At 50.0% G+C, this 25,014-nt stretch overlaps 1 protein-coding gene across 3 annotated transcripts in view; it reads left to right on the forward strand.

Moving 5' to 3' along the window:
* Positions 1-25,014, forward strand: part of LOC149345465 (syndetin-like) — a 194,532-nt gene that overhangs the window by 158,153 nt on the left and 11,365 nt on the right. For 2 of the 3 annotated variants that reach the window (XM_089546659.1, XM_089546660.1), the window contains 2 exons: positions 7,510-7,765; positions 15,137-15,258. In XM_089546659.1, the coding sequence (XP_089402785.1) occupies positions 7,510-7,765; positions 15,137-15,258 (378 nt within the window). The remainder of the gene's footprint in view (positions 1-7,509; positions 7,766-15,136; positions 15,259-25,014) is intronic. The other variant, XM_089546661.1, reaches the window with a different exon arrangement.

Here is a 25,014-nt window from a genome sequence, read left to right on the forward strand (position 1 = left end):
TATTTGTTCTCTCACCCACCCCACCCTCTTCCAATCTCTTAACGTTACACCTATCCTTTTTCTTTCCGTAGCTTGCTGCGTTGTCCTTAACTTAAGCTGAACCCTCTTTGTTGGCTTCCATGTTTCTGCCCCATAGGTGAGTACCGGTAGGATACAGCTGTTGTATACTTTTCTTTTGAGGGATATTGGCAAACTGCCATTCTTGATCTGAGAGAACCCCATTCTTATTCTTCTAGTTATTTCCCTCTCATGATCCAGATACGCTGTCACTACCTGCCCTAAATAGACATATTCTCTTACTACTTCCAGCACCTCGCTGCCAATTGCGAACTGCTATTCCCTTGCTAGGCTGTTGAACATTACTTTGGTTTTCTGCATGTTAATTTTTAGCCCCACCGTTCTGCTCTGCCTGTCTAACTCATTGATCATGCTTTGCAGTTCATGTCCTGAGTGACTTAGCAAGGCAGTGCCATCAGCGGATCGCAATTTACTTAGGTATTCTCCATCAACTCTTATCTTCAACTGTTCCCATTTCAGGCCCCGGAATAGCTCCTGTAAGCAGGCGGTGAATAGCATAGGCGAAAATCGTGTCTCCCTGTCTGACACCTTTCCTTGTTGGAATTTCATTGCTGACTTTATGGAGGACTATGGTAGCTGTGCAGTCGTTATAGATATCTTCAAATTTATAAATATCTTCCAAGGGGCAGTAATACTTTTCTTGAATGTGGCAGAGGCTGTGAGAAAACCCGAGATGTTCAACTGTTAGCTCGTCATGTGAAACCGGTAGAACCTCTTCACAGTGACTTCCAGTTGCAACAGGGAGGTAGGCAGTTTTGTTTGCTGCAATCTTCAATTGAACGAGGCGGGGCATAAAGAAACCTTGCCTTCCAAGTACTCGATGAGCTTTGCTGCTGTGCAAAAGAGCTCGTGGCTCAGGCATCCTCACCAGCGGCGGTGCATCTACAGGGGCTCGTGACAGGCAGAGTGCTTGCGTCCAGACTTGTAAATGACAGTGATATCAAACTCCTGGATCCGCAGGCTCCACCAAGCGAGGCGGCCGGAGGGGTGATCGCTGACCACTTTGAATGGTCGTCCGTACAGGTAGGGGCGGAATTTTGACGTAGCCCAGATGATGGCAAGGCACTCCTTCTCGGTTGTCGAATAATTAGCCTCGGCCTTGGACCGGGAACGGCTATCATATGGGATTACTTTCTCCAGCCCGTTGGTTTTCTGAACGAAGATGGCACCTAGGCCCATGCTGCTTGCATCAGTATGAATTTAAGTCCCGTCGTTTTCATCAAGGTGCACGACGATCGTTTGGGACTGTAAATGACGCTGAAGTTCCTTGAAGGCTTCCGCTTGCAATGCTTCCCATTTAAGTGGCACGTCTGCCTTTGTCAGTTGGGTCAGAGGCTCGGCGATGCACCAAAAGTTTTTGACAAATCATCGGTAATATGAGCACTGTCCGAGGAACCTGCGCACAGCTTTCTTCTCGGCTGGCGGTGGACACAGTGCAGTACCAGTTGTTTTCTGCGGGCCTGTGCGTACTAAACAAAACTCTTTATTTCGGCTGACCCACGGCCAAAATAGACTGAATCACTTGGCAGCGGTCTAGCAACAAGCGTGCTCGGCGGTTGTCGTATGGAACGCCCACCACTCTTGGCCGTGCTCAATTTAAAGCTGATAGTGAACTTTCAAGATACGGTGTGTAAATTACTACAGCATTCTGGAACAACGTAGAAACCACTTTGCCTTGATGTGATCAGTCGAGATAAATCTGGTCGCGTCTTGCATCACAGACAAAGTGATAAAGTGGCATGCCGGCAGTTTTGAATAATGGACCAACAAACACTGCAAATATTTGCGCAGTATAAACCAACTTCCTCTTATGAGCATGATGGCCTTTGCCAAGTTGCATACTGGCTCGGCGGTCGCCGTCAATGGCTGCACTCCGAGGAACACACACCGCTGTGCAAACAACACATGCACTGCCTTTTTATTCTCACACGACTCTGCCTCTTGGAGGCGCCACGACTGGATGAAAACGAAACTAGCAAAAGAAAACGACACTTCCATTAGTTTGTTGTCACTGGCTTCTTCGGAACTGAGGCACCCTGAAAGTTTATCTCTTCCCTCGCTGGCGGCAGCTGTGTCACCGGAGGCCCAGCGGTCTTGGGGTGCCAGACAGTCACTGAGAGAGACCGCCACCCACGGTGGCCCCTGCCGAAAGTCCTCTGCGGTCTCCCACGCCCTTTGCCGGCCTTTGGCCTAAGCTGTTTCAGCAGCACTTGGGCAAAGAACATCCTTCCCATCTCACACGATGCTCTGCCTTCACGTGGTGTGGTTCTGTTGTGAAAAGAAGCTGGTTTTGTTGCACACAGGGAAGGAAGGGGATGGCGGAGGAAGAACAAAGCACCCGCTGCTTCCCCCCCCCCCCACCATGCAGTGTCCCAGGAGAAGAATGGTTTGCACCTGGCGGAGAGCAGAAAGTTGGGCCTGTGGGTGGACATGCATACTGCAAAGACTTGTCGCAGTAACACCTCCTTGTTTTTTCTCGGCTTGGTGGTGTATGCATCTGGCGGACTCCATGCCTCTCGTTGACAGGGTGGGAGAAATCCCGCAAGGAGAGGAGCCTGGCGGAGTATTGCGATGGCTGTAACTGCGCTATTCTTTCCAGCGCAGTGGTGGGACAAGACAGGCGCCAACTCAAAGCGCGCACATATATATGTCAAGTCATTCATCAAATCCTGGACAGTCTTACACACGTGTTGGCAAGAAATATTTCATTTCATTTATTCACCCTAAGGGCCCTTTCGGGCATTTACATAGGGGGGGAACACAACTGTTCAAGATTGGTTATACATGCACATAAGCAAAAACGCACTTATAAGGTAGCCGTACAATATATAAAAGGAAAAAATGTACGAAGCAATAAACTAATTTGGAACCTGTGTATTTATACTATAGATATATAGATTTGAATCATTACACTAGGCTATAACAGAATTAGCTATAAGCACGTGCAATACCGGGCAGGGAGCACAATACAACAATGAATACAGCCCTGTACATGAAGGGGAAAAAAACGAGATAAGTAGTATAAGACAATCAATAACAACAAAGCAGTGATGCTTTTTTTTTTCAAGCAGACTGATGCACATATCAGCATTTTTGCTGATAAAAAATGCTTCCAGTAGCTCTCAGTGTGCCTATAATCTTTACGTTGGTAGTTTGCCAACCTACCCTATATCATCAAACTTACTAAACATTGCAGAAATGGTAAATGCAAGCAACACTGGTGGAGTTCCTGGGGCTGAAGAGCTGTCTGTCAAACCCAAGGGGATGGAGAAACACACTAGGATAGCAACCTTATCAATTAGGTGCAACGACACAAGTGGCTGCCATTGCACTCACAATAACCACGCAGAAAAAACAAAACAAATATAGTGAGGAACAACACAGGCGGGCAGCCATTAGGATTGTGAAGGTAAATCATGGATGAAGCCTCCAGCAGGCGAATGACATGCATGGCAAGCTATCTCAAAAGTAGAGTGTGCCAGGCAGCAAACAGAGTGGGGAAGACAGTGTAACCTTGCTACACAGGATGTGGAAGCAGATAAAGAACGAATAGGTCCCCAGAGGAACGTGCAGTGGAGATGACTTGAGAAACTGCCCGACAGAGGGAATGATGCCACCACTTCGCGCACTTCACCTTGCGTTCCCAGACACCCTTAGAGCATGGGGGGGTAGCGGTCTCAAAGGAGATGCCCTCGACTCAGCGTGGCAAGCTCAGCCAGAGACCAGCTACCAAGTGACAAGAGGTTTCTGGTCGTTGGGTGCCCAGCTTTCACCGCTTGCAAGCCAGAGAATGGGTCAGAGCCAAAGGTTCACAAACAAAACAAACTACACAGCAAAGAGATGATACAGAGGATTTCACAATCACTAGTACAAGCACATGCAAAACAATGCAACTCCTGCAAAGTTAAATTCGAGAGAGAGATTACAATACAAAAGAATTGTTGCACTAATGCAAGAGAGAGGCAAACAAACAAAACACAACAGTCCGACGACCAGAGATTCACGGCGATGCTGTCTGGCGCGCACTGCCTCGTTGGTCTGTGGCGAGTGGTGCTGTCCTGGGAGTCAAGCGGGCGATGGAGCTCAAACAGTGGCTTGGGCTAGTCGACAGCGGTCAACGCCCTTCTTATATAGGCTTGCTCCGTGTCTGCCGGTTCACGAACATACACACGGCCATGCAGTCTCCTTCTCGTGCCGGGCACGCATGCCCATTGGCCGAACGCTGGGAGTGACTTCTTCGAGTTGCTTGCTTCAGATTTTTTGGGGACGAGTGAAGAGGGAGGGGGCATCTCTTAGGACACACAAGGCTACGCTCTCTCCACCAAAATCGAATAGAAACGTCTCCGACATTCGAGAAGGTTTGACGTTATGGCTGATGCAATCCTCCCGCGCGTCGCATCTGCGAGCGGTGGTATAGGGGGCAGCCACACACACAAGGCTAGTCGCTCTCCGGGGTTTCCTTCTCCTCAGTTTTACGACATTCGCTGGCAAGATGCGTCCGCGCAACGCTGTTTTTGTTTTTCAAAATTGTGCCAAATTTTTTGACAACCGATGACACGGCAAGCTGCTCAAGCAGCTTATCGCAAGCCAAGGAATGCCTGCAAGAAGGGTTGGGTGCAACTCAAATTTTCAAGCTTATAAAAAACTAGACCAAAATTAACACTGCTGAGCAAGGGTAAACGTACTGGTGCACGTAAGTCACATTTAGCCCAACCAGGAAAATTGGGGGCAATTTTTCTAGACCAACCATTCTGCTTTGCCTGTCTAACTCATTGACCATGCTTTGCAATTTATCTCCTGTGTTATTTAGCAAGGCAGTGTCGTCAGCGAATTGCCAATCATTAAGGTATTCTCCCTTAACTCTTATCCCCAACTGTTCCCATTTCAGGCCCCGGAATACCTCCTGTAAACAGGTGGTGAATTGCATTGGCGAGATCGAGTCTCCCTGCCTGACACCCTTCCTTATAGGGATTATATTGCTGTCTTTATGAAGGATTACAGTGGCTGTGCAGCTGTTATAAGTATCTTCCAGTACTACTCTTGTGTTACTGCTGAGGTTTCAGCTGAGTTAAATACACTGTCGTAAGCTATGCAGGCTAGATTAGGAAATAAGTATAAGTGTCGCCATTTTGGAAGTGCTGTGGCGCCATCTGTCGAACACGAGCTGCCAAGCAAGGACACAGAGTGGGAGCAGTGGCAACACTGCTGTAATTGAGTACATGATTTGCATTGATCGAGTTTATTATTGTCCACTGACGATGGGTTTTGCAGGCCCACCACTGGGGCTAATGCCTCCGGTGAGTGCAAGGCATGCGATTTTCTCAAACCATGTGTTGTGAGAAGTCCCGAGTTGCTTGGGAGTGTTGAAGCCCATAGAACCAAACAGGCAGGGTTCGAAGCAAGCATTGCTGCTGATGTCCATGCCTGCACGGGAATGCGTCCGATATGCATCCGAATTAGGAACGTGCATACGCCACGGTGTGACAGATAATTCGGGGAACCCTGACGAAGCTTTACCCACAGCACTTGCAAATGCGAGCTGGTTCCAACAACCAAAATGGCGCCACTCAACCAAATTCCCTGGGGTCATGCTGCTAGCCACTGCACTATTTCATCACTGGTGCCGCCAACGTGTAAACACAGACAACCAAAGCTGCACTTGTCCAAAGCATTGGCGCAGCTCATTTGCTCAGGGTTGTAATTACCACCGTGCGTTGGAGCTTCGCGCGAGCCGCCACCATACACGCAGAGAGGGGAGTGGCATGGAGATCCCAAATACTCCGAGCATGTTCTCATTCGTGGCATCGTGGTGGAGCAGCGCAAAGGACGGGACACAAGAAACAAGGAAGGACGTACACAGGCGCTGATGGAGACAGTTAACAGAGCCCGGTGAACAAGATATGAAGTTCAGAAGAGCGAGTTGCTGGGCTAGTTGGTACTGTTGCATCGTGGTGGAGCAGCGCAAAGGACGGGACACAAGAAACAAGGAAGGACGTACACAGGCGCTGATGGAGACAGTTAACAGAGCCCGATGAACAAGATATGAAGTTCAGAAGAGCAAGTTGCTGGGCTATTTGGTACTGTTGCATCGTGGTGGAGCAGCGTAAAGGACGGGACACAAGAAACAAGGAAGGACGTACACAGGCGCTGCGTGTACGTCCTTCCTTGTTTCTTGTGTCCCGTCCTTTGCGCTGCTCCACCACGATGCAACAGTACCAACTAGCCCAGCAACTTGCTCTTCTGGATGTTCTCATTGCACGTTCCGTGAATGCTAGACACATTGCCACGCAGTTTGGTTGACCACACAGCCTTGTATTTCGTTCTACGCACCGCAGCAATTTGACGCACTTGGGAATTTTTAATGCCTCATTGGAAACAATGCAAGCTGAACACTCGACACACAGCTGCTTCTTTTCCTTGGGCTGCATTGGTAGAGTGGTGTTTGAACACTCTGAGCAGTTACCCACTTATTTGCAGTGTTTTGGCAGCAAGATGGTGCCTGACATGTAGGGGTTGGCTGTGTCCTATCACCTGATTTGAATATATAATGTGTGGAGGGAGTCGTATTCCTGTGGCACGTTGGACAGGCGGCAAGGAATGAGACTTTGCGAGAGCACCACCATTCTCTGGCCAGGGCAACCGTGCAGCAGAATGCGCTGGGTTCTTCTCAAACCAAAAGAGGGTTGGGGGAGTCTTCTTGCTTGCCTGCAGAAGAAAGTGAGGGTGGGTACATAAGCGACCCGTCTGTAGCTTTGACCAAAAAAGAAAATTTATTTTTAGCAGCTTAAGATGATCAAGCATGATTTGCCCTGAAAGGTCAAGCCATGTCCGGATGGTATCATGATTGCCTGGTTTTTGACGGTTTTTGCTTTTTGTCTGTGTTCTCGTTTTCCCACGATTAGGTTTAAATATGAGCCCGTTGGAAAATAAATTCAGTCGGTGTTTCATGTTGCTTCGGCCTGTTTTGTCTGTTCTGAAGTTAAGCGCTCGTCTATAGCAATGGAAGAAGAGCCCTTTTGAGAGCACTGCTCAGCAGGCTGCACTTTGGGTGAGTGGAAGACGTGCAGGCGCCAGGAACGAAGTAATTTTATGTTGTCTCCGCATTGGACGTACACACACACTATACGTAACTTCTTACTCACGAAACAAGACAAACCTCTTTGTGAAAGGGGTGGAGATGTGCTCACAATAAATCATATTTTATTCTCTTGTTCAGAACTGGGAAGACCGAGAGAGAAGCACTTTGTTAAGTTTTATAATGAGTGCATTCCTTTACATCCTGCGCTGCTCTCAGGTGAAAATGCCGTTGCGAACACATCTTGTGTTTTTTAAAAGAAGCAGGTGTTGTTGATCCACTGCTTCGATTTCTCACATGATGAGCCATCATCATCATCCCTGAGGCTTTGTTCCATTGGCTCCTTGCCCTGGCAGGCTGTTCCTGGCGGAGCAGTTTGTGTTCCTGGCCCCCCACCTGGAGGCCCTGGTGGGGCCCAGTGGCAAGCGGGCGTGCGTCCAGGCCCACCTGCAGACGGTGTCCCTGTCGGCGGAGCTGCGGCAGCCCACATACATGACGGTCGCAGCCCGGGCCATCGGCTACGACCAGGTGCTGTCACTCATGGAGCGCGCCCGCTGGGACCTGCACGAGATCATGTCCCAGCACAGCTACTACGTGGACGTCCTGGTCCGGGTGGGTCCCCCCATCCTGCCACAAGGCTTATTCAAGGGGTGGCAGTTGGAAACAAACGGCGATTTGCGCAACCTTTAGAAGCCGACGATGGCATAGGGTTAGGCCATTCCAGTGTGCAGCTGTTTGAAAAAAGAAAGAAGCAGAAAACATGTGATGGCAGGCACCCAACTTCAAGTGGGCAATGTGGTGACAAAAAGAGAGGGGTGGAAGTCACAAAGATGGAACTCTCGCATCGCATCACTGTGCGGAATGAATTTTTGCAAAACTGCAGCCGGCCAAGGCGTGCAGGAGAGATGTTTCATGTAAGCTGCAGGAATGGAGCGAGAAAGCTCATTCAGTGATTTGGAGTGAAATATTTGCGCAAGTTGGCGGGGGGGGGGGGGGGGGGTGTCTGTGAAGTTCAGTGGAGGTCTTACTGCAATGGCAGCCCAAGCATATGCAACAGTGCCTGGCTGTGGTTCACCTAGTGGCTGTGCATGCACTGGGATCAGCACTGGTAGTGTGCGGGGTCTCTATTAACAGCTATGGGGCCCCGAAATAACCAACACCACCTTTCACTGACAGGCATCCTTGATAGCAGCAGCCAAACACACCACAGCCCTTGCAGTATCTGTCTGCTCAAGGGTGGAAGATGCGCAAGCACTGATCTCAACAGCATGGAAGATATCTTGCGGGAGATGGCTGCAACTGTGTTAGGTAGTACTTGCTAAAGGATGTGTAATCCTTGTATGCAGTAAAACTTGTATTTTTTGTTGTTTAGTTTTTCACGCATTCATTAGTTCTCTGAACGGAAACACGCACTGAAAGGAAGTGTAATGGTAAGGTGCTATTTGTAATAAACTAGTCACATAAAATAGAGCTTCAAATTTTGTGCGCAGGCGAGCAGCTCTTGTACAGTTCCATTTTAACTTTCACGAAGAATGACAGGCTGACTTCACATGGCATTCTGTGGCCCCTTGACGTCTCCTTGATAATTAAACATCCAATTTTTATTGCCTCTAATGTGACAATATGAAAAGTGGCCAAGCAAAAAAGGTCTCTGTTTTAACCCGAAGGAACTATTAAAGCACTGCAGATATGACCTGACCTAGATCCCCCCCCCCCAAAAGAAAAATAGCAAAACTTACATCCAGCTTGTGGTATGCATTGTTTAATGTTCCAAAGCAACCCATGAGCTATGAAAGACAGTCACCACTGCCCGGTGGACATAGGACGTGAGCAGTGTGCCGGAGAGGGATTTTTCAGGTTGACTCAAGGGAGCACTGGCGACAGCACTTTGCCACGACGCTTCCATTACGGCATGCCACTGCTGATGCACGACAGTGTGCCCTGAAACTCTTGTGGAAAGCACAGGCATCTGCAGGTGCACTGAGAGCACCAAAGACTGCAGCCGCCTGGGTTTTTCATGGTAGAGCCCTGCGAGTCACTTGGGGCATTCTAACTGCGCAGCAGACACGACACTTTTTCATGCACAGCATTGTTGTTTGTTGGTGGGCGTGTGAACAACTGCCACCGTAGTGAACGGTGCTGGCCAAGCTGTGCTTGTGGAGGAGGAACTGGCTCGCTCCAAATCACCTGGCAGCTGGAGTGTGGCTGCTTCTGCGACAAACTTGAGACCAACGTTACGAGATTAGTTGGTGAGATGTTTGCCCTTGAAAATTATGTCCCGGGTCCTTCCAACGTACTCCACAGAAGACTCACAGTGTCCGTCCGACATAGCTTTAATAAGACCCTGAAATGATTTTTGTGGGCATATTCTAGTGCAACAGATCTCTGTGGGCATATGAGTCACATTTGTGTGGGGAGCCTATACTTTATAAACGATTTTTGAAAATCATTTATAAATTATAGGCTCCCCACACAAATGTGACTCTTATGCCCACAGAGACCACCTCTACAGATCTGTTGCACTAGAATACGCCCATAAAGATCATTTTGGGGTACCTTTAAAACCACTGACTGCGTACATCTGATGTGCCTTTAACCATAGCCTTCTTATAAAGGTTTTCTTATTTTGAGATGTCTCTGTGATCCACGGGTTTTGGTGCAAAGGATATTATTTTCTTTTGCCTTTGTGAATGACAGTGAAGGCAATGAAGACATGCAGGTAGTATAGAAATTGTGCCTGCTGGAGATCGTAGGCTGACATCACCAAGTCAGTGGGCTTACGAACCTCTCCTTGTTATTTTTAATTTAAACTCAATGGATAACAGTCAGTAATGTCAGTGGTCAGTACCCCAGCATATTGAAGGAGATAAGTTCGATAAAGGATGACTGATGTCCTTACCGTGAGAAACATTACCATTTTTTGTAGCTTTCTGCAGGTTTTCTTTTTCTGTAATAACTATTGTATTTAAAATTTAATGCAATACACAGCAGCAAATTGCAAATTGCAGCAGAAAAATTTATTTTCCAAAAACACAAGATTTTAGGAGAACATTGAACAAAACTTGTAAAGACTCTCTTGTATCAAAAAAGAAACATATTAAAAATTTTCTTAAATATGCGAAATGTTTGATTTTTGACTAACTGCTGCTTGCAAAGACATCAAAGATTTATCTTGGATAGTATTCTTACAAAACAATAACTGGAAGCCCAATAGTTGTGCACTGGAGTGCCTGTGTTCCAGGCTGGTTTCCATCATCTCCGATGACTGAAACCCGACGATAAGGCAGTATCTTCAGACTCACTGCTGCTGGGGTTGCAGACAAAGCGGAGGTTTTAAAGTGGGCGCCATGTATGTGGAGACTGCCAAGCAGCTTTTGACGCCACTGCATCTTCGGAGCATGTTCAAAAAGCGCTGCCTTGTCGGAAAAAAAAGTCAGATGACGCAGCATGCCCGTGAGCAACACGGAAGGCTCCGAAGTTGGTTTTAGTGGGCAGTGAGTGCAGTGCCGCGTTTTCATGCCTTTGCAGCTCGTTAAAAAAATGCTGCCCCGTAGAAAAAAGCAAAACTACATCGGAAGCGAAGTTGCGGCTCTTTGACCACAAGCTAGATCCGCAGCGTGCCCGTAAGCAATGTGGAAGGTTCCAAAAGCGGTGCACGATATCATGCCCATTGGGTGTGGTGGGGAAAGAGTTGAGGCATACAGCTTTCATCTGTACCAGCAGCAGCCCAGATACAGAAGAAAGAAAGAGGAGAAGGCAGTGCAGGGCGCCAAACTCTCGTTTGTGCAAAAACTGAACCTGCACACACCAGGGGGAGTGCACGATCACCCACACTGGGATGTCCTCCAGGGCATCAGAAGAGAACCACACTACACAACGAGTTCCATGCAATGATAAGAGAATGGAAAAACACAGGAAGGTGAGCAGACGGTAAAAAGATTAGTAGTGATACGAGGGACGAGCGCCAACAATTAACACGGCTGGAAAGAAAGTGCAGCACGTGAAGTGTGCCGCTAAAGACCAGGTAAAATCAGATAAAACCAGAGAGAAAGGTGATTTCTCTTTCAGATAGCGTGGGGTGCTTACGCAACCTTCCTTAAGTCCCGAGATGTACGCGGCTTCAACGATTTCACGCGTTAGTTGGTTCTTATGCTTTTTCAAGGCAGTTGCTTTCTTAAAATGAGGAAAGCATTTCTTTTTGCTGTCACATACGCGGCAATGGGCGGGCAGGTTCCTCAATGGTGCTCCAGTTATGGCGTTCTTATGTTCCATTAGCCTTTCATTTAAACATCTTCCTGTTTGGCGTATGTAAGCCCTCATCATCATCACCAGCCTGACTACACCCACAGCAGGGCAAAGGCCTCTCCCATGTCTCTCCAATTAACCCTGTCCTTAGCCAGCCGCGGCCACCATATTCCCGCAAATTTCTTAATCTCATCCACCCACCTAATTTTCTGCCGTCCCCTGCTACGTTTGCCTTCTCTTGGAATCCACTGCGTTACCCTTAAGGACCAGCGGTTATCTTGCCTTCGCATTATGTGCCCTGCCCAAGCCCACTTCTTCCTTACCGCCAGTTAAAGGAATGGAATATATAGCGCCCTCCACACAAGACACAAAAGGATCTCGGTGCCTGGTTGTGCAGCTACTGTTCTTTTCCTTTTTGTTAACTTTGTTGCACAGGCTTCATAGGCGCAGTAGGTCTGTAAAGATTACGTCTGCACCTACTTTTCTACCAATTTTCTTCAGATTATGCAATGTCTGGTGCAGGTGGCAGAACGGGAACCCTTTTGTTCCACTGTCGCGTATCATCCGGGGCTGCACTTTCATGCTTCATACCTGTCAGGTCTTGTTTTCCTACAGACGAAAGATGGGATTGCAGGTACCCTGCTTGCGTCAGCCTCACCACTTGGTCCGAAAAACTGTCCTGCAACTTGTGTTCACAAGATTTTGTCAGTGCGTTCTTAAAAGTTGACTTCATGATATTCCTTTTTACTAGTTCTGCATGGGCTGAATCATAGGGTAGGATGGGCTTTTTGGCTCTTGATTCAAAGAACCAGCACACGTGGTTCTCTCTGAAAAACACCTTTAACTCCAGAAACCGCATAGCATTTTGCTTTGGGAATTCATGGGTGACTTCAAGAAGTGATATGGTATTAGAAAAAATGTGGACGACTTGAGAACGATTTAACTGGGGCACCATTGAGGAACCTGCCCGCCCATTGCCAGGTATGTGACAGCAGCTTTCCTCATTTTAAGAAAGCAACTGCCTTGAAAAAGCATAAGAACCAACTAACGCGTGAAATCGTTGAAGCCGCGTACATCTCGGGACTTAAGGAAGGTTGCGTAAGCACCCCACGCTATCTGAAAGAGAAATCACCTTTCTCTCTGGTTTTATCTGATTTTACCTGGTCTTTAGCGGCACACTTCACGTGCTGCACTTTCTTTCCAGCCGTGTTAATTGTTGGCGCTCGTCCCTCGTATCACTACTAATCTTTTTACCGTCTGCTCACCTTCCTGTGTTTTTCCATTCTCTTATCATTGCATGGAACTCGTTGTGTAGTGTGGTTCTCTTCTGATGCCCTGGAGGACATCCCAGTGTGGGTGATCGTGCACTCCCCCTGGTGTGTGCAGGTTCAGTTTTTGCACAAACGAGAGTTTGGCGCCCTGCACTGCCTTCTCCTCCTTCCCGCTTTCTGGTGTCTGCGCTGTCGATGCCTGTGGTGCTGTGCAAGCTTCCATTTCACCCAATCAAAACCTGAGCAGGCAGTGTGGCTGCAGGAGAGCGAAGGTGCTGAAAAATACCTGTGGCGTCTGCACAACCAGATCGCAGGGAGGGATGAAACTGGGAAGAGTGCACAACCTCTGCGTTCCCTGCATGTTTTCTTCTAGTATTTTCCAGGCGCCCTCTCTGGCCGGTTTCCATCAGGACAAGAGGCATGCTCCCCTTCACTGGGGAGGCACAAGGGGAACACAGAGAGAGGAAAATGGTGGCTGGAAATTTAGGGGACAGGAAGAAGGCAGCAGGGGGAATTAGCATCCTGGTCGAAATCAACAAGTGGGCTCGGGCTGGGCATGCAATGCGAAGGCAAGATAACCACTGGTCCTTATTAAGGGTGGATTCCAAGAGGAGGCAAGCGTAGCAGGGGGCGGCAGAAAGCCAGGATGAGATTAAGAGGTTTGTGGGGATACCACAGTTATCCAAGGACAGGGCCCTCCATGGGGCGTGGTCAGTCCGATGATGCCCAGACGAAGACAAGTGTCGAAACGTTGGCAAGCACCTTGAGGGTTCCCACTCCCTTGTTCACTCTACCTGCCCACGTTCCCACCCCCAAGTTGCTGCATGAGCTCGTGAATGCCAAGGACAAACTGAAGAAAGAAAAATTTCTGAAAGGCGTCTGGAAGAACACATGTTGAATGTGAAGAACAAGACAAGTCACTTCCAACGCGCTTGTGGAGCCCACCATATCGGCCGGTCATGATGTCTGCTGGGAAGGGGCTTCTGTCATCGCCAAAGCAACGAACTGGCCTTCACGCCAGTATCTCGAGTCCTTGGTGCTTCAGACCACTGAAGAAAAAACTTAATCGTAACGCCGGCAATCTCCCGTCAACATACGCAAGATGCCTGGGGCGATTATTGAAGCGTCACTCTTCTAGAATAAACTTCAGTCAACAAGGCTTCCGTACGGAAGCCGAAACATCTTGTTTTGACACAAACCTTTGGTTGGCGTCTTCTCTTTTTCTGTTGAAATGAATTATTCAGAGATATTGATTGGGAGGAATTGAAGATAAGAGTTAATGAAGAATACCTTGGGAATCTCCAATTTGCTGATGACGTTACCTTCTTAAGTGCTAAGTGTTTTGCTGTGTTGAATTCTTTCTGTTGATGTAACTCAACTCCCTGCAACAATGCACCTTAGTGCACTATAGGGCCCTTGAATAAGTAAAATAATAACTTGGGGGGCTGAATTGCAAAGCATTATTAAGACCCTAGGCAGGCAAAGGTAGGCCTAAAGCTGAATACAATGCAATGATGTTCAGCAACCTAGGAAGGCAACTACAGTCTACAATAGGCAGCAAAGCATTGCAAGTGGTAAAAGGTATACAGGGCAGGTAATGGCTGCAGATCTGGACCACACGAGTGAAATAACTAGAATAAGAATGGGGCGGAGTGTATTTGACAGTTACTATCAGATAATGAATTGCAGTCTGCCAATACCCCTCAAGAAGAAAGGCTGTTCCATCCTCAAGAGGGTATAACAGCTGTATCTTACCAGTGCCACCCACCTGTGAGGCAGTGGCTAACGAGGATCTTAAATGGAGGACGAGTGAAAAGGAAAATGAATGGACAGGAAGAGGGCAGAGTCCTAGTCGAAGAAGGGCAAGCGAAGCTGGGTTATGAGAGTGGGAAGTGTACAGGGCAGGCACATTGGAGGGATATGGGAGAAGTGGGCATAGCTTGCTGCTGAACCTCACTGCTGGGCTAGCCTATAAGGTCCTGTGGCCTGAGTGCAGTGGACAGCACTGTCCCCCCACTTTCAGGGCATGCATGGTGGCCACTTGGTGCCCAGCTTTTGCCCCCCTCGCTAGCCACCAGGAAGCTTTATGTGGAAGTATTACTGGGAAAGTGTTCTCCACGGCAGAGTATTGTTCAACAAAGAGACCTCGCAGCCATGAGTGAGGCAAACCAAATTGGTAGAAACTGTTCACAGTCCAGCAACCACTTCAGAAAGCACTCCTGCTGGGGAAACCTGGACAATTTGTGTTTATTTACTCTCTTGTGCACCAGTGTAGTGTGGTTGCAAGGTTTCTCTTTACTTGGAGAGAAGGGACATCCACAGGATGGGCCAGCTCTGGTCATGGCTGCCATGGAATTTGGCTGAGGCTGCCCAGCAGGAATAAGTGCACATTTTTGACTTGGCACGGGGAATGGTTTCCTCAGCAGTGTGTGGCATTTCAGAGAGCAGTGGTTCTGCCCCCTGACAGGAGCTGCAGCTGTTCCTGATGCGCCTGTCGGAAGTGGCCAAGCAGATCCCGCTGCCCCTGGCGGTGACCGAGATCCTCTGGGAGCACGCTGTGCGCATCGCCCACCGCACCTTCATCGAAGGGTGAGGGGGGGCTCTTCTTTCTGCTGCTTGTTGTGCACGGTACTGCAGGCCTCCATTTCGACAGTGGATGCACAAAAGATGTTGTTTTTGCAAAAATTTGTTGTAGAGAGTGATTTCAGCAATGACATGTTCGTCTTGTGTTCAGAACTTTCAGGCATGGCGAAGGGCTGAGGGTTAGCTGGTTGTTTAAAATCCTTATCCAGTAAGGCTAGATTAGCAGTGCTGCTGGAGGAATTAATGGCTATTAAATGGGATGTCACAGGGCTTACAACAGCTGTATCCTACCGGTGCTCACCTATGGGGCAGAAAGGTGGAGGCTAACAAAGAGGGTTCAGCTCAAGTTAAGGACAACGCAGCGAGCTATGGGAAGAAGAATGATAGGTGTAACGTTGAGAGATCGGGAGCGGGTCATGGTTGAAACGCAGTCAATGACATCCTAGTGGAAATCAAGAGGAAGAAGTGGGCTTGGGCAGGGCATGTAATGCGAAGGCAAGATAATCCACTGGTCCTTATTGAGGGTAACGGAGTGGATTCCAAGAGAAGGCAAGCGTAGCAGGGGGCTGCAGAAAGTGAGGTGGGCGGATGGGATATGGTGGCCGCAACTGGCAAAGGACAGGGTTAAGTGGAGAGACATAGGAGAGGCCCTGCAGTGGGCGTAGTCAGGCTGATGATTATGATGATGATATAAAGACTCATCTTCCTGTGGATTTCTAAGCGCAGAATGTGGTTGGCAATCATGAGGTTAGTGGGAGAGTCTGTTCTTTTATGTTTACCAAAGATGAACCTTACTGCTTTTCTGTGTATCTGCACAAGTTGATAAGTATCTGTATCTTTCTTTGTGTTAGGGGCCCCAGACGATTGAAGCATAGATAAATTTAGGCCTCATGTAAGTGTTGTAAGCTGGAAGTTTCAGAATGGATGGAGCATTTTTAAGTTTACATCGGAGAAAACAGTGTTTTGCAAAAGCAGATGAGCAAATGTTTAAAATATGGGCACTCCATGACATATAATTTGTAACATTTATGGGGTCACCTGCGTCCAGCCGGCCGGTGCGTTCGCCTCTGGCACAAGGACGAGGCAGGATACCAGTGTATGGCACATCCTTCCCTCCTTAAGAAGTCTCCTGAACGCAGAAGCAGGCGCAAAAAACTCAAGCTCAGTGCACCAAAGGTCCAGACTCTGCCCTGTGGGCATGGCCTCCGTGGCCACCAGCACGGGGGCTGTGGACTTGGGGTCCAGAGCCGGGATTGTGCTGTCCAGGGCGGGAGAGCTGCCATGGCTAAGGATGGTGGGCTGAGAGTGTCGCCGGTGTGGTGGGTGGCTACGTGCAGCAGCCATTCCACGAATTCGGCCTCATGGCCCGCCTGCATCTGATGGGCCACCGCCCGACGATCTTGACCCGGGCCCTAGCCCCCTGCATCCTCCGGTAGTGCAGGGCCTTGTGGGACCCCTCATGAATCAGCACGGGCACAGCCAGGGACGCACCCTCATTGCCTCCCCAGGGGCATGTTCCTCTTTGCTCTTCCATGGCCACCACGACCCGTCTTTGCCCTCCTGGAATGTCCACATCCCAGGGCGGCAAACGCTGGACCGGTGGCTCAGAGCCTCGGGTCGGCGGGGTTGGCGGCAGAGCTGCGAGAGAGCCAGCAGGGGCCCATGGGCTTCGGGGCGTCCAGTTCATGCCCAGGTGGGGTCAGCTGGCCAGAGGTGGGAGCCCAGGTGTCACGGGGGAGCCACACCTAGGTGGCCGCGTGGTGGCGGCAATGCAGCAAGTGCTGTTGGGGGCCTTGGCCGCCGGTCGAGATGACCGGCGATGCTTGGGTGGTGCCTGCTTCTCCATCTGCGTCGGGGCAGAGGTCGACACAGATGTAACCAACTGCCACAGCACGTGCTATGTAGCTGTTCAGCTTACACGAGAGTCATGAGGGTCTTACGTGACATTGGTCGGCATGAGCAGCCCATACGTTTATGCATCTGATGAGACTATGTGCCGGCCTGCGCCCTCACTCTAGACTGTGCAGGCAGATTTTATTTCTGCCTACGGGGCAAGTCATAGCGGGACGCGGCGTTCACTGGCTGATTGCAGGGCTCATTTTCCGACTGCTGTGCAGGTCGGGCGGTGTCCTTAACCCACTCATCTTGCTCCACGTAAAGTTTCAGGTCGCATACATGCACCATTTCGCCTGTCAGCTTTTCTCGCACATGGAACAGCCCAATTTATTTTGGTGCCAATGAGACCGCGAATTGTTCACTAGCATCGCTCAGAATGTGTTTGCGCCAAAGCACCAGATCGCCCACTTCGTAGTGAACATCCCGGTGCGAGAGGTCGTACTGCACTTTCTGCTGCACCCTAGCAGTGCTCAGGTTGCGGCAAGCCTTGTGCAAGGCCTCCATCATCTTAGTGTGCAGCTGCGTCGGGTATTCATCTCGTGCTGACGAAGCAACTGGTGTCTTCCTGCTGTTGATCAGATTTAGCAGCTCTCTACCTAGATTGAGAGAAGGCGGCACATGCCCAGTTGAGTGGTGAACGCAAAGCGAACGCGATCTCCGGCAGGTAGGAGTCCCAGTCTTTGTGCCCCTAAGAGTATGCGACAAGCATGTGCTTGATGTTGTGGCTGACTCGTTCCATGGTGTTCGACTGATCATGATACATACTGAAAACTGCGCAAAAAACGAAGACACAGAACGAGAAGGCACGACACGGGCGCAGACTATCAACTGAATTTTTATTCACATGAAGAGGCCTATATAAGTATCTTGTACCCACAGTGAGACAAGCACAAAAACGCAACAACCGTGAAAATCAACCCAAAACACAATCACCCACTATCTCTTCGCGTGCACCGTGATGCAACTGTCAATTACACTTCCAAAAAACTGCGCACAACCAAAACCACGACTACCTTAACGGTCACGCTGATATCACGCCAAAGACCCATATCGCCTGCTCACCTTAAAGGGGCCCAGCAACGCTTTTTTCACATGCTTTAGATGATTTCTTCATGACACGCAGATACCGAATCAAAAAGAATTACTGGAATCGGTGCACTAGAACGGGAGTTATTAAGGAATGAATTTTCAAAATACAAGCAAACAAAAAATTGCCCTCGACTCAAATTTTCCGGTCTTCTCTTTGCCGTTTCACTCACCCAATGACGACACGCGGCGAGACCAATCAAAACAGCGTGCACGAGCACGTCACCACAACGTCCCGGAAGATAGCTTCTCATGGTTTCCTGGTCGCTGTAACACGTTTCCGCTGACGCTGACGGCGTCGTTTACATGGTTACAAGCACGTGGGCGCTAGACTGAGACGGAGCGAAGGAGCCGAAAGCTCCACTCTAGTACAGGCATGCTGTCGTTGCTCGAATCTAGAAAGCATCCTTTCAGGTAGCATGGCTGTTTTTGTATTTTCTTGTGCGAACATGAAGTAAGCCGAGCCTGCCGGCCGGCCAACCTGGACGCCGGGATCCCATCTGCCGGCGTCATAAAAACGAGCTAAAGAGTGTTCTTGACGTAAGTAATAAAGCCTGGGATAGGAAAATGAGAAATATATCATTTTTCTGGGTCACTGGCCAATACCGAGTTGCTGGTAAAAGGGACAACTGCGGCACGAGCGAATTTATTGCGAGAACCGCCTCACAGCTGCCTCTGACCCGACGGGGTCCGGCTCGACTGGCGCCCGCTAGCTCCGCTGCTGAGGGCGTAGCGGAAATTGACCACGCTATTATTTTATTGCGAGATAATGCTGTTGAGAGAAAAGCAGTGTGAAGAGTAGGCCTTTTATTATAGCGCAGGCGCCTTCCGAAGCGCCGGCCGCAGCGGCTTCGACGCGAGCTATAGGCCTAGCGACGACCACGGCAGCCAGGCAGCAGCAGAGCTCGTCGCCCGAAGCGCCCGCGAGCGGTGCCGTTGCCGTAAGCTCGCAACACAAGCAGGCATGCTTTGTCGCTGCTCGAGTATAGCTGGCAGTCTTTCTGATAACAAGGCGATCTTGTCTTTCCTTGCGCTCAGGCACTGCTGCACGGCGGCGAAGTGCGGTTGTGGGCGGAGCTTGGGCAGAGCGGCGCAGCAGGAGGCCACGAAGTTCTTTGATGCAAAGTGATAGCCAGCGCCTCTGGGGGGGCTTTTTTTTCTAACAAGCTTTGAAATGCTTTTGCGTAAGAAAAGATGCTAGTTTTTTCAATTTAATATAAAAGTACACAACAAAACATAACATATTTTTGCTCACGAACACAATTAGCTTGTTATTAGTTGTTCATCCAATCATAATCGCACGCCAGCTGAAGTCATATCCGCTGCAAAAATGCAAAAGACCACCGCTGTGTGCCGACGCCGTCAGTGCCATGATTTTGATTCTCGAGCAACTTAAAATATTAAATACAGAAATATGCGTGTTATGACCGGTGGTAATAAAGCGTCGCCATAACTCAACAATTACAGCAGGGAAGCAAAACAATGCACTCAGATTATGGTGCAGGGCCCCTTTAAGAAATCTGGCCAAAAAGGTCAAGCAAGCAAGGCCACAGATGGTGATGCCACACAGGAATCCGAGTCTTTCTTGATTAGGTAAGCCTCCACCATCTCCCTGCATACCTGATCGCTATGTTTGAACAAGACGCTGGTCCTGTTCTGATGAGGGTAGCACTTTTCGCACCCCTTGCAATGCACGGCGAGATTGGAGGAAGCCGTGCCCTATCATGATAGGTGGTCGTTTTCTTGTGCTTGATGCCGAGTGCCGCACACGAATCTGTGAACACCTTCACAGTGAACTAGGATGCGTTGTCCATTACCAGCTGCTCTGGGAAACCGAGCCTGGTGAATACGTCCATCAGCTTCTCCATGATCACACGTGCCGTCAGCACTCTAAGGGAGAAAAGTTCAACCCACTTGCTGAAGTGATCTGTGACCATCAGCAAGAACCTGTTCCTACTCCGTGTCATGGGATGCGGTCCCATGATGGCACATGCCGCAATTTGCCAAGGAGTCTGGCTGTTAATCGGCTACTTGAGGCCAAGCGGCCTTGGGGCTCCACACTTTGGCACACATGGCAGGAGCAGACGTAGCGTATTACGTCCCTTTCATGCCAGGCCAGGTATCAAAGCGACACAACTTAGTGTAAGTCTGGGGGCCGCTTCCATGCCCAGCAATGCACGAGTCAAGAACGTAGCATAGCAGTGCCGCTCTCAACACTGGCGGTATCACCACCTTGAATGCCTCGCTTGTGTTGTTCTCGGAGGGGATAAACCTCAGTGGGACGCTGTCGGAATCGAGCAGATACGAATTCAGCATGCTCACAGCAAAATGAGCTGTCTCCATTTGCGTGGCCACCCAGCTCCCAGAGCCTGTTGCACCCCCTTCGACAAAACGGATCCCTCTGCTGAGCTTCGAACAGCTCCTTTCTGCTGAACACGATCCCCACAAAACTTGCGTAGTCCACTTGGTTCACGCGCTCGCCCGGGATCAACGGTTGGTCAGCGTCTCTTCCATGGGGAGCCCCTCACTGTCTGTTGGGCACCTTCCTCACTCTGGACAGACACTCGTGAGAGTGCCTCTTCCCTTTGCGGTAGCGCACGGTGAAGTCGTAACGCTGCAGCAATGACGAGCTAGGTGGCCGCTCGGCTCGCTGAGTCGTCTCAGCCAGGTGAGCGCCATGTGATCCGTCTCAATCACAAAGGCGCCCCGCCGCGGTGGCTCAATGGTTACGGCGCTCGGCTGCTGACGCGAAAGACGCGGGTTCGATCCCGGCCGCAGCGTCTGAATTTCTTGAAGGCGAAATTCTAGAGGCCCCTGTGCTGTGCGATGTCAGTGCACGTGAAAGAACCCCAGGTGGTCGAAATTTCCGGAGCCCTTCACTACGGCGTCTCTCATAGCCTCAGTCGCTTTGGGACGTTAAACCCCAATAAACCAAACCAAACCAATCAATCACAAAGGCCACCCCATCAACATAGTAGTCGAACTTCCGCAGAGCAAAAACTATCGCAAGACATTCCTTCTCCGTCATTCCTCTGCCGGCGTCAACGAACGGCTCGTGAATGCTACCGGTCGGAGGCTGCCTTCATGCTCCTGAAGCAACACTGCTCCTAAGTTTGCGTCTGTTTGAATCACAAACTCCCTGTTTAGTTCATCATGAACGTTATCCAACTTGCCCAACTTTCCGCTTCCCTGTTTAGTTCGGGTATCTGCAACTCAGACGTGTCCGCAAGCACCTGCACCTTGGTGAGGTTGCACAGTGCAGCCTCTTGCTCATGACCCCTACTCCAGCACTCCAAAAGCTTTGCCAAAGTCGCCTGCAGCGCTGCGCAGTCTGGGTTGAACCAATGATAAAAGTTCGCCATTCCCAGGAAGCATCTGAGACCAGCTAGATCTATCAGCGACGAAAATCGTGACTCCCAACAGCATTATGTGGGTCGCATGATCTGTGCCTCCGTTCGGTTCAAAGTGATTCCCGCAGACCTCAGCCTCTCTAGGATGTCCCTGAAGTGGTGCAGGCGTTCCTTGAACGTTTTCGAGTACACCACGATGTCGTCTAGATATGCGAGTGCATGTTGGCACTTCGCATCTCCCAGAACATGGTCCATTAGGTGCTGATAGGTTGCGGGTGCTCCTACCAAGCCGAAAGATGTTCTTTTGAATAGGAAGAGACCTCTGTGAGACCTCTGTGAGACCTCAAGTGAAAGTAGTTTTCTCATTATCACGCTCATCCATTTCAACCTGAAAGTGTCCGCAGCTAGCATCAAGCCTTGTAAAGTACTTCGCCCCGCCTAGGTTGGACACTAGAGAAGAAATGGTTGGTAGAGGGTACGCGTCCTTTCTCGTAACCTCATTCTGTCTGCAGTAGTCCATGCAAAGTCGATACATATCGTCTTTCCTTGGACCTAAGACTACCGGAAAGCCCCATGGGTTGTTAGACCCCCCAACAATGCCGGTGTCAATAAGTTCGTCTTAGCCGCCGTCTAGTGCTTTTCTCTTAGCCAAGCTATTTGGTCTAGGATTGCACTTCCAAGGCAGTGTCTATTCTGTGCCTTGCTAGTGTAGTGATGCCAGGATGATCCGTGAATTGTGTTCTCCCTCTCCAGTATGCTGTGCACTTCCCACAACAAGGTGTGCACTGCTCTTCCCTGCTTGGCAGCAGCTTTCTACAGCCTTCTCTGTGGCTTCTCTCTCAGCGGCGATTGTCCGCTCGCATCCTGGTTCTCGGGCCGGCACGAGTGATTGTTCATGGTCTCCACCCGCTCATGTCGCGTTCGGAGCCTGAATTGACTGGGCTGCCACAGGCGCTGTCACGAAAAGCTTCAAGGAGCCTGTCGTGCGCTCTCAACAGGCTCTTGACAAGCCTCTGCTGCTTGTGTCTATCACGATGCCTGTCTTGGTTAGAAACTCTCATCCAGGAATTACAGGAACGGATAAACAGGGAAGATGAACGAGGCGTTGTCGCCGCACGCGTCTTTCCCAGCAAACCACTATCCTATCTGCACTGCTTGATTGTGTTGTGCCGCTCTCGAGGCGAAAAGTGCTATCGCACTCTCTCAGTTGGGTTTTGTTCTCGCAGAGATGGTTTAACACCTTGTCACCGAACAAGGAAGCGCTCGCTCCTGTATCAAGTAATGCGGTGCATTTGTTTCGAGATATCATTAGCTCAATGAACAGCGCTGGCAAGTCAACAGAACTTCCTACGTGACATGCCAAAGGTGCTAGCAAACTGGGGTTCTTTGTGTATGCCGCGCGGAGTAGAAGGTCGACGACCGGCTGCTCTGGCCGTTTTCCGACCGTGTTTGCTCATGGGCGGGAAGGCAGCCACAGTCGTGGGCGAAGTGCCCCAGCTGGTTGCACCAGTAGCAACAAATGTCTGGGCCCGATGGGCTGGGCGCTGGTTGCCACGTTCCGGTCGGTTGTCTTGAACTCGTGGTGCGGACGGCGGGGGCCACTCGTGTGGCTGCGTGTCGACCTGCGGCAGCGTGTGCTGTTCACAACGCCTGGCTGAATGGGTCCAAAGTGCGATCAGACAATTCCCAACGCCTTGGGACACACTCATTGGCAAATTGTGCTGACACTTCAGCTCTGGATGGACTTCGCGCTTAGCTGCCATTCCACGTGGAGCATGGCTCAAGTGGCTGCGATGTGGCTGGTGGTGGCCAATATGCTCGCACAGAGAAGATTTCTCCCAGAATGCGCTTCGCATAAGCAGCTAGCTCATCCAAATCTCTAAACCTGCCTCCTCTCTGGTAGGCCGCGAAAGTCTGGTGCGTGTTGTATCGTCTGAGTTTCGGTTTCGCTTTGTCCGTACCGTGTTTCAGTTTCGCTTTCACTTTGTCCGTACCGTGGCGCCAGTGTCTTGTGTATAAAATGCTTTTGTAGATGTTATTAAAAGATAGTTCGTCTGAGACCACAGCAGCCTCCGGACTCTCTGCGGTGCTCTCCCGGGCCCGCCAAACAAAGAAGCCGAACACTACAATGGCGACGAGGTTTCATATTCGTTCCTGAGCCTTCCTTCGCTGCTTCAGCACCATGAGCGCCGCCATCCCTCCGCCGCCGCCGTTCCTTCCCGTCCTGGGGCGTCCCGCTGTTCCATGGCCACAATGGCACCGCATGTTCGAAACGTTCCTCGTGGCCTCAAGATCGTCGACCTTCTCACCCGAGCGTCGAGAGGCCCCTCCTGATCGCCCCCCAAAAGGTTCTCAAGTTTCGCGTGGCTCCACGTCGTTTTGTTTTCGCTGTGGTTCTTTTCAGCATCTGGCTTCGTACCCGCGCTGCCCCGCAAAAGACCAGCGTTGTTTACATTGCGGCCGCCTGGAGCACTTTCGCTCTGTCTGTAATCGGCGAAAACGCAGCCCCGTAGCTGTTCAGGAGGTCACATGCAGTAATTCTTCCCATGAGGCTGAAGTCTTACACATTCTTTCCGTGGGTAGCCCCCATCGGGCCGGTGTTCTTGTTGATGTTTCTATTGCTCAGACACCTTTGAAGCTGCTCGGTGACTCTGGCTCCTCTGTGTCTATCTTAGCCGACAGTATTTTTGCACAGCATTTCGAACTAACGTCAACACTTTACTCTCCTAAGGTGAAGTTGCTCGATTATTCGCAACAGCCCATTCCAGTGCGTGGTTGCTTTTACTCAGAAGTCAAATACAAGGACCGCTCTGCCTCTATTCTTTTCTATGTTGTATTACAAGGCACGTCTCTCCTTGGTGTTGACGCCATAAAAGCGTTGGACCTGCACATTGACGGTTCCTCTCTGAGTTGTCTTCAGACTTCAACAACTTCTGCCATCGGAGGAAATGAGCAGAATAAACACCTTCCGGAATGTCTGTCTGCCGAGTTCGGAACCATTTTTGACAAAGGCCTTGGCATGGCCAAAGGGTTCATTCATCGCGTCAAAGTTAGATCCAACATTCCACCTGTAACATCGAAGCTCCGTCGACTACCGTTCACACTTAGACCTCAGGTAACGGAGGAACTGCACCGTTTGGAACAACTTGACGTTATCGAGCGTATCAACGCTTCTGAGTGGGTATCTCCCATTGTCGTGGTACGAAAAGAAGACGGTAGCATCCGTTTATGTGTGGATCTGAGAGAACCCAACAAAGCCGTCGTCACGGACAGCTTTCCCCTTCCCCACACAGAAGAGCTCCTGCACAGTCTCGTAGGAGCAACCCACTTCTCGAAGTTGGACTTGACATCAGCCTACCATCAGGTACCGCTTCACCCTGACAGCCGTGACTTAACCGCCTTCATAACCCATGAAGGGCTTTTCCGCTTC

The sequence above is a fragment of the Amblyomma mixtum genome, chromosome 5, assembly GCF_055824585.1.
Source record: "Amblyomma mixtum isolate Tamu chromosome 5, ASM5582458v1, whole genome shotgun sequence".
NCBI classification, from domain to species: domain Eukaryota; kingdom Metazoa; phylum Arthropoda; class Arachnida; order Ixodida; family Ixodidae; genus Amblyomma; species Amblyomma mixtum.